Source organism: Cynoglossus semilaevis, chromosome 15, assembly GCF_000523025.1.
Source record: "Cynoglossus semilaevis isolate Cse_v1.0 chromosome 15, Cse_v1.0, whole genome shotgun sequence".
Taxonomy (NCBI): domain Eukaryota; kingdom Metazoa; phylum Chordata; class Actinopteri; order Pleuronectiformes; family Cynoglossidae; genus Cynoglossus; species Cynoglossus semilaevis.
In genome coordinates, this window is record NC_024321.1 from 11754521 (window position 1) to 11764614 (window position 10094).

Below are 10094 nucleotides of genomic sequence, written 5' to 3' on the forward strand. Positions count from 1 at the left end.
TGGGGCAGAATGAACTGACGAGGGGCAGCCAAGTGTTACAGACGCATGTGAGATATTTGAGATATACATTCTGGTGTCGTTAGCATTATCACCAGTGACAAATTCCCAATGAATTATGGTCTATTGCCAGATTTTATAATAGTTGACAAAGTAACTGTCAATAACTATGATTGCTATGTTTAAAAATGATTAAGATTAAAACAGATATTCAGCCTTATGTTAGACAATATTCCCTTGCACTTCTCTTGCACGTTTCTGTGCACACGGCTTCTATTAATATATCTTGTCCTAATGTATTTCTTTGAGAATTACTCTCAGCATATGAAAATCAGTTGATGTTACATAATATACTGTATTTAATAAAACCTTTGATAGCAGTTCCTGTCAGGAAATGTAACTTAAATAAAAAAAATATACAGAACCCTGTTCTGAGTATTTTAAAAAAATTGGTAATATTAATTTCCTATGTGATATTAATACTGGACATAGTAGAGTAAGGAGAGTGACATCAGTTGCAACAGCAACTAGTAACAGTTAGAAAAGAATATAAAAATAATAAAATATACCTTGCTACCTTATTTGTTGATATATATTAATTCCCTTTATTATTTAGATTAGCCCTAAAAATAAATCTACATTACTTTACAAAGAAATATGTTTCTATTTGGTACCATGGTATTCGATGGTAGCAGTGTTATTATCACACCTTTTGTCTAATCCCTGCTGCAGGATTTGCTAACACATTATTAATAAGAGACAGCTCCTGCTTTGCTCAACATTTATTGCAGTGCTGATGCAGAGACCTTTAACCAAGCTCCGCTGTGTGATGAAACACAGCTGCTAGCGTGCGCTTTACGTAGAAATACTCACCCTGTGGACTTGGGGTTCAGAGGCAAGCAGAGGCAAGCTCGCTTTTCTGCAATCAGAGTGACAGGCCCATTTAGAACCAGCATTTTTGACTTGTATAACAAAAGTATAATCACATCTCTCAGGGCATGGAGCAATTTTGGCAGCTTTTCTTGTAATATCTGTCATAAGTGACACAGCAGCGTGACTGAGACAACGTTAGCAGAGGATGATGAAAATGGAAAATCAGATTGATTTAAAAGATAAAAAAAGGAAAATATAATGGGTTGGGATTTTAACCAGGGAGCTGACACTGATACATGCCAGATCTGTGTGATCACTGTAATTTTTGGACTTTGTGGAAAGATAATGAGAGTACAATCGCATTATTAGTATAAGTATTTTAACAAGATATACACTGTATTCATATGTAAACCAATGCATGTTTTTGACTGCAGACACATGCATTTGAATGGGAGGAAAAAAAGGAGGAAAAAGACACTGTCGACATTATGACACTAACAGATACGAACAAACCCAACCCAGATCTGGCCTCACCATTGTGGCAGCAGGGAATGGTTGGCTCAGTGGCAACATTGCTGCCATCGCTGTGCACCGGCTGCCCTGCTCGAACCTCTGCCGTGGTTCCACCTCCAGCTTGGGTTGGCAGAACTTTGATCTCCTCCTGCTCGTGCCTGTCCTTGCTCCCTGTTTCCCTCAGCCTCACAGGTCGTCTTTTACCAAAGCGACTGGGGAAGGAGGCCAAACGTCTGGAACGTCGAACGGAGAAGGAGCCGTTGTCCTCGGCAGGCTCCTCTGCTCTCTGAGGAGCCTCAGAGTCGTATTTACCTCTCTCTGGGGAATAAGAGTTTTTACCAAGCTCTGACTTTAAGGTGGTGGAGTTTGGGGAGTGGGTAAAGTGTGGTTTGGTAGAAGGAGCAGCTACTCCTTTGTTTGGGCTGCGGGAGTGGGAGTAAGGTGGGCTATGCAGTCTGTAAGGCTTGCTCACATCGAAAGAGCTGCTCAGCTGCAGGAGTTCACGAAGAACCGAGTTGGCCTTCATCTCCCTCTGCTTTGCAAAGGGAAGCCTCTTGGGGGCGCTATTGCTCGTCCCAGCAATGCCCACATTGGTCCCAGGAGTGGACACTAAAACAACTCTACTGACAGAGTTTGTGGCAGGTGGGCGAGAGGCCTCAGGTCTGGTCCTGGACCTGGACAAGTCACGATCCTTGCGTTCCCAGCCCTGCTGCTTTCTCATGGGCAGGCAGTAGGTGTGCATGTAGGTGATGAGCCCCACCACTGAGTGCAGCTCTTTCTCTGAGCTGAACTGAGGCTTCAGTGGCTCAGCAGGGACAGCGACCGGCACCGCGGCGCCCTCTACCTCGCTACTGGAAGACTCCTCCTCTTCCTCCTCATCCTCCTCCGAATCACTGTCCCCATCTTCCTCGTCCTCCTCATCCTCCTCTGTGTCGGGGTCAGGGACGTCCTCTGCATCCTGGGCGGTGGTGAGGTGTCTGTGGAGCTCGGTGCAGAGATGCCCCGCCGGACGCACCGCCCGAGTTTTGCGCACCTGAGGGAAGTCAGTCTGAGGGCAGAGAAGAAAAAAAAAAGAGTGGTAACAGCAGCCGGAGGCTACACCTAAACTGCTGAGTTTTCAGAAGAAGCAAACACTGAAAAAATCTACATAAAGCCTCACACCTTCACTATACACTACGTGATTTTTTTATTATTATTCTACGATGACATTTTTAAATGAGTGTCTCATTCAAACCTATGTAAGTTTGAAAATACATTATTTTTTTAATTGATTGATTTACTTAAATCCACATTCTTCTTCTCTAACTCTTTGGACCACATGCACTTTAGCTTCTACTGATGTGTCAGGGTTCTGTAAACCAGTGGTTCCCAAATGTCTTCTGCAGTGCCCTCTTTGGTGGATAAGAGTACTTGGTTGTCACTGGAAATATGAAATGTTGTGCTGTGTTTGACTGCACAACATGACTACATAAATGTATGTATCAAATAATTTTATTTTTTTTTCAAATCCCCTGGAAATGGAACATTATACTGCAGTGATGTTGGGAAATTGGACGTGGAATTTCCTGACACCAGTGTTTACGAACGGATGATTGCTTGTTCACTTCCCTGCCCTGGATTCAGAAATCATGAGCCTCCAGCAGTAAAATTTGTTTCTGACAATGTTTGGAAGGATTCACTGTGCAGCTGTGTCGAAATGACTGATTCTGTGTTACAGACACAGAGAGAAAAGGAGGGAGACTCTCACCCTGTCAGTCAACACTGCTGCCATCTGTCACAGCAGAGTCACGCGACTCAAAAACTAAGACTCACAGACACACACACACACACACACACATCGCCATGTGAACAGAGAATCAATGTGAATGTGTGTGTGTGTGTGTGTGTGTGTGATGAATACAGTCTCCCTGTGCTGCTACAGCCACTGTGTATTTTGTAACCTTCTCTTTTTTTTCAGCCAGGACTTAAAGACTTAAACCTGCTTTATGCCTGTGCAAGATAAACGACTGCTACTGTAATCAATGGCCACTTGACACACAATGCTAGCAGCTATCCAATTACTGCTAAGTCACACAGCAGTGAAGCAGTGTAACTGTCCACTTTACACCCACACTGCCTCTGTCATACAGGGTGGTGGCATCATCATCATCATCATCAGCAGCAGCAGCAGCAGCAGCAGCAGCAGCAGCAGCAGCAGCAGCAGCAGTGTATCCACTAAGATTCCACAGAGCTTTTATTCTACAATCAAAAATATATCACAGTGTAATATAAATACTGTCAGCGGGAAGGTTAAACCGTGGCTGCTGGACCTCAGGAAGCTCTGCTGGTTTATCTCTAAGTTACTGTAAACTCTATGCCCTGAGAATCACAAGTCCTTCTGGATTCATTCTCAAAAAAAAAAAAAGTTTTGTCTGCATTTTGTCAATGCTATTATTAATATACTATATATTTATTTATACAACCTGCAAATGTAAACAAAGCCGTCTTCTGTGTACAGCGCCCAACTTTAAACGTACCAAACTGACGTGACATTTGAATTCCCAGTTTGGGTTTAATTAAGTTAATCTTCACAGAGATGTTTACTGATGTCATTAATCAGATTAAAGTTGGCCTATTTCCCCACAGAATTTCTTACAAACAAACTTTGTTTTGTGAGTGTTTAGTGGCTGAGGCTCGAAAGAAACTGCAGTACCTTTGACAGCAAACTGCAGCCATTAATAAACTCTGCTGTAGCGTGTAAAAAACTCAAGGCATGACATGGTTGGGGAACACTGTACAGTGGTTTCTTAGTCTCAGATGTTTGTAGAGATTTTAATATTTTATTATTAAATGCCAATATCTATTCTGTGTATATTTGAGTCCAGCCTGAGAAAAACAAGTATTTTCACTTGTATAAAGAAGAACTCGTGCAGCAGCTCTGTTACAGACACTGAGTCCAGGCTCCTGCGTGTGGGACTGAATTACTTCAGCCTTAACTCCACACCTTGGAGGGAAAGTGATTTAAGGAATCCAATTTTATTATCTCTCCAGCCCTCAAAAGACACAGGGACAGAGGAAGGCAGTGCAAACAGGGAGGTGTGTGTATGTGTGTGTGTGTGTGTGTGTGTGCAACTGCGTCACATCTACTTAAAATCCTGCAAAGAAAACTAGAAAAAGAGTCAAGAACTTTCACTGCGGGATTTAGTTTTCTAACTCTTGCCCCGCTACATGAAGCTGCCCTTTAATGGAAACAGGACAAATGTCACTGACATCTTTTCATCGCTAACTTTGACTCACCTTGACCAGAGGTCTGACTGCCCGCAGCTGCAGGCTTCTGCTGCCGTAACGTTGGCTGTGCACTCCATCCTTGTGGGCATCGTTGCCTGTGGGCACGTTGGGAGGAGTCAGCAGAAGTTTCTCCAGCTGTGGGAGGAGGAGGAGACAAAAGTGAGACCACGAGACGCCACATTTACAATCAATAAAATATCTAAATGTTAGCATAGCATCTTCAATGTACCATTAAGATTTCACTTGTTTTGTTTGATTCACTTCTGGACCATAAATCAGTCAAATCATGGATGATTTAATAGATGAAAAAATATCTCAATGAACCATTTGGCCTTGATTTAAAGAACGTTTAATATATGTAAATTTCTAGTTGTGTGTCTCGTCTTTCTGATTTTAATCTATTTCCTGTCGCAGAATAATGCAGGAGGTTACGATACCGTACATTTATCACATCGCCAAAGCTGACAGATACATGGCACATCCACGTTTCCCATTAAAGAGCTGGATTCAGCCATTTCTCTCTGTGTGGTAACATATGTGACATTTGTTCCTCTCTCCTTCATCCTCATCCCTTCCCCCCCCCCCCCCTCCCCCCCCCCCCCTTCCCCCCCCCCCCCCTCCCCCCCCCCCCCTTCCCCCCCCCCCCCCTCCCCCCCCCCCCCCAACCCCCATCATCTACCTTCATCTTAGTATTCATCCACCATCTCCTACGTCTCCTTCTTTGTGACCTTTTACACCCATCTCCACTTGAGCCTTCACACAACAGCCTCTCCTTTTTCTCTTCACTTTCTCTTTTTCTCTATCATCAGTTACTGTAACTCACGGTCACCAACCTGACAAAACCACTCGTACAGTATCCTTTAAACCCTCAATATCCATTAGCTCTAAAATGGATATTAATGCTTTAGCTCACAGCTGTGTTTGCCACCATTCTCTTACTGCCTTTTTCCTCATCCTCCTATTCATTCTTTCATTCATTCATTCATTGCAGGGTGCAGCTCCATGACAGGGCTATCAGCTGATATAAATCGGCTTAGGGAGGAAAATCTCATCCTCCTCTACATTGGGCAGCATTTGCTCCTGGAGAGGATGAGGTGGAAAATGCAGATGTGATGGGAATGTGGATCAGAAGAGAAGGATTCAAAAAAAGCTCACTGCATAGAGAAAATTCCAGTCACTTCCTCTGCTGATCTATTCTTTAGAACGGAGTTGAGAGTTGAAAAGAAACTCTTTTGTTAATCCAATATTTTTTGTTGCGTTTTAAAGCAGTACTTTTTTGGGGAAGGGGAGGAAATAAAAAAAGACAAATAAAAATATTAGTGCCAAACAGCATCACGTCACAGGGATCTTCAATCCATATTGAATTAAAAAAACCGAAATTTTAGTTTTTCATCCCCTTTCGAGTACTCCATTAAGGGGACGCAGCAACAAATCAATTCCTCTCTCAAACTACTGTCACCTTTACTGTGACACAAAACATCCTGATGTCCTCTTTTACTAGATCCAATAATCTTCTACGGGGTTTATTTCCCCTGCTGCCTGGCAGCTCCATTTAAACAACAGAGTTTGTATATAGATTAGAGAGCATCAGTTGCAGAGTCACTCCTGGAATTAGACTGTCATTAAGTTAGTGATACTGTGCAGAGGTCACAGTCGAAGCTACATTTTATTTTCTCAATGTCATCATCATTTAGCTGTGAGGCTTCAGTCAACACCAGCAGAACTGGTCATGGGGACAGACTACTATCTGGTGCAAATGAGTGAATGGGACAATCATCGCCTGCTTCACATTGCCAACTTGGCTCAGACTCTGTGACGATGATGATGATGATGATGCTCCTCAGACTGTCTTCATTGAGGAAAAGTGAAGAGGAGCCTGAAGGTTTGTGTCCGTGTAAAACATGGTAAAAGAAAACCCCTTCTGTCTCCTCCACTCTGGACTGGAAACCTACCAGAGCTGCACTGGCTGCATCAATGAACGCCTTGTTCTGTGGCCGGACGTGTGCATGTGCACACACAGATACACACACACACACACTGGCACACTGAAGATAATTGTGGATAAATTCATAGAACAACACATTTTCTATGAAGACTGGTGCAAACGGGGGAGGCGCAGTGACGCAGTTAGGCATGAGCAACGTGACAGAAAAACAATAAGAAGACAAATAACAATACAGTCACAACTGTGACTGATGTAAATCTTTTAAAACATAAACCAATATAAAAACTCAATATTTAATGATACGGCGTTAAATTTATTTTAAAATATTACTGACAATATTTTAGTAGCATAATGATCTACACAGCTTTAATGAGATTAACCGCAGGGGAATGATGGGGTCATCTGCAGTGTCATTGTCCGCCAGTAGAGGGCAGCGCTACACTCAATCTCGAGCATTTGAGTGACAGCAGTCATGTGACAGAAAGGCACTCAAGTGATGGAGATGGATTACACACTGTCCCTACTCGTCACACACGCACGCGCACGCACACAGAATCCGGCCTCAGCTTCACTTGAGTAAACTATATAATGTTATTACAGCGATCTTTTCTCTGTAAGTGGTGAATGTCAGGTTGCTATTTTGGTCACTGATGGTGTACAGAGTGGAAGCAGAGCTGTGATACAGGATGATAACATTTATATACAGTCAAATGAAATATTACGCTCTTCTGTCAGGAAAATCAAAGCTGGGCTTCCTGACGGGATCATGGAATTTTAGGCATTTAGGGGAGAGGAGACAAAACAATGTCTCCAAGGACAATGACTTAAACTGATATTATACAGGTATTTGGTAAGTAATCATTAGCTACTCTACTGTCTCACTTTTACACTTTTATTTTAAGCGTGTCTTTTTACCATCTTTACATCTTAGCAAAAATGTTTTAACCAAAATCTGACAAAACTCGGATATTGCCACATTTACTCAGTGACTGTGTTTTATTAACAAGCTGTATGAACTATCATATTCCAGCCAATGTTGTCAAATTTCTACACGGCTATTTAAAATACACATCATGGAAAAAAAAACATTGCTGCAGATTCTGCAACGACAGGACTCTTAACTTGTCATAGTAAACGTAACGGTAACCCAGCAGCAGCAGCAGCAGCAGCGTCAGTGGCAGCATCAGAAATAGTAGTAGCAGCATGTACGGTTTTATGACAGAAAGGGAGCCGTGTGTGTGAAGGAAAAATCTGAAAAGTGTCTTATCTTGCCAGCTGTCAGAGGACTAAAGCTGCAAACCATAGAAATCGACTGTGCACAACGTGTGTGTGTTTGAGTTTGTGGGGGGGGGGGGGGGGGGGGCAGCGTGGATACGAATGACTTTCTCTGCTGTCCTAAGACATTTTGCAGAGAAAATCTTAACACATGGTGTATCTGAAAAATAAATCATGGGCACGGTCTTCTACAGTAGTTAGTGCAGCAATAAAACCTACTGACAGTTAAACACTGATGTGAGCATTAACTGAAACCCGAGGAAATTGTTTTACACCTCAAAAAAACAAAAAAACAAAAAAACAAACAAACAAAAAAAGGTTAGGAAGCACTGACAGGTGATGGTGTGTGGGCCCAAGTCAGGGAGGTTTTAACGCTACTGCTGTTGAACTGGTCTGTAATCCACATGAACACAGCAAATAAGAAAACACTCGTCACAATCAGCGCAGTGTTGTAAGTTTGCTTAACCAACTCACAGTTTTGTTTTCTCATTTAACTCACTATATGTCTGTCTTCTATCTGTTTCAGTGGCATCGTCTGATTTTGTGAAAAAGTCAAAAATGTAAACTCTTTCCGGGTTGACACACAGAGCCAATCAGTGAACTGACCACTTCCCATGTGACCTCCAGTGTCTTCTCTGTAACTGATAAACCAGCGGTCCTCAAGTCTTGTTGACCGATAACCAACGTCTTCAAGGTCAAAGCCCATGTTTCTGTATGTGTTTGCAACACAGCAGTGAAGACGATGGCATCTGGTGCCTCAACCTCTCAGTGTCACTGATCTGTTGTTTTGGACTAAACAATGCCTCCATGGCATTTAACAGATTGCAGCAACAGAACAGGTCCTGCACGGCTGCGTCCTGTTTGTTGTCACTACGCCCGTTTACGAGCGACGACGCACTACTAGTTTAACACAGCAGGGAATTTTGTGAAATCTAAACCGACCAAATTACGCCAACCGCTGTACTGACATGTCTCTGAGGTCATTAAGGTCATTACTGTTTCCACCAATTTGGATGGAATGTCATGTCTCCCGGTCAATCTGTCCCACCCATGCCCACTTCGGTCATGTGATGGTGTCAACTATCATGTTTTGACCAAGTTTGACAAGTTGAGAAAAAAAAACTTGAGTTTGTAACTATTTATTAAACTTTTTCAGTGTCTGTACATTTTGAAGCTATGACCGATGGTTAAGAAAGAGAAACTAGAAAATTATGTTCCTAAATCCTAAAAAAAAAAGAAAACCGTTGTCAGTCAACAACAAGCAAAACACAAGAACCTGTTTCCACTCAAATTCTCACTGACAGTCAGTCAGCGATTTACACGTGAACACGATGAGCCTGTCATTAACCTAGCATGTATGTTTAAAAGCCAGAGAAACTAAACACAAGCTTGAATACTTTTTCTTTAAATCTTCTGTAATGTTCTACGTGTGAAGTTCCAGGACAACTGATGACTTTGTGCCACCGTACGTATAATCTCCAGGTTATAACAACCATTTACGTCATCCAGCAGTGATCCTGCTTCTTGAGGAATCTTGAATGTTGCTAAACAGCAAAAACCTTCATTAAAGGCCTTAACGAATCTCCCCTGACTCCATTGGCAGTCTGGTTTTACGGCTTCCACTTGGTGTGTAATTGAGGAAGGGAATGCAGAGCAGCACGTTGAATATTTACGCCGTAGGTATTCAACCTCCCGACATGAATCACGGACAAAAAAACAACAGCATCTTTGTAGTAGGCTAAATAAAAACCACACAGGATTTCTTTTTTAGAAATATCTGTCGAATTAAAAAGCAGGGATGGATTTGTCCCGACAAGTGCAACGCAGCCACATTTCAGCCTTAAGCACTGGTAGTTTATTGTAGCGGAATAAATTCCTGCATCTACAACACTCCAGAAGATGTACCTCTTTTTCTGACTGTGAGGAGAGAAGAGAGGGCGCAGAGAAAACAGGGCTACAAATGTAGGTCAAAACGCTCACGGCAAAGGTGAAAAGGACAACTTGTTTTCCCTGTATGATCAGATGGAGGTCTGGTGTTTTTGGGGAGATCTGGATCAGGAGGGGGAGAACAGAGTGGAGGTAGAAAACAACAAAGTTCTGAGAATTCTGGTTCAAGGAATGACAGAGGGGCCCCGAGACAGAGAGAAAGGAGAGCAAGAGGCATTTAGCAGCACTGTGTGAAGAGAAAGAGAAAGAGAGAGAGAGAGAGAGGGGGGGGGGGGGG

At 42.7% G+C, this 10094-nt stretch overlaps 1 protein-coding gene across 1 annotated transcript in view; it reads right to left on the reverse strand.

Annotated features, from left to right (window-relative positions):
- Positions 1-10094, reverse strand: part of ppargc1b (peroxisome proliferator-activated receptor gamma, coactivator 1 beta) — a 73300-nt gene that overhangs the window by 7914 nt on the left and 55292 nt on the right. Inside the window, exons 4-6 of the mRNA XM_008327169.3 lie at positions 4660-4785; positions 1405-2431; positions 871-916 (exon numbers count right to left, since the gene is read on the reverse strand). Of these exons, the coding sequence (XP_008325391.1) occupies positions 871-916; positions 1405-2431; positions 4660-4785 (1199 nt within the window). The remainder of the gene's footprint in view (positions 1-870; positions 917-1404; positions 2432-4659; positions 4786-10094) is intronic.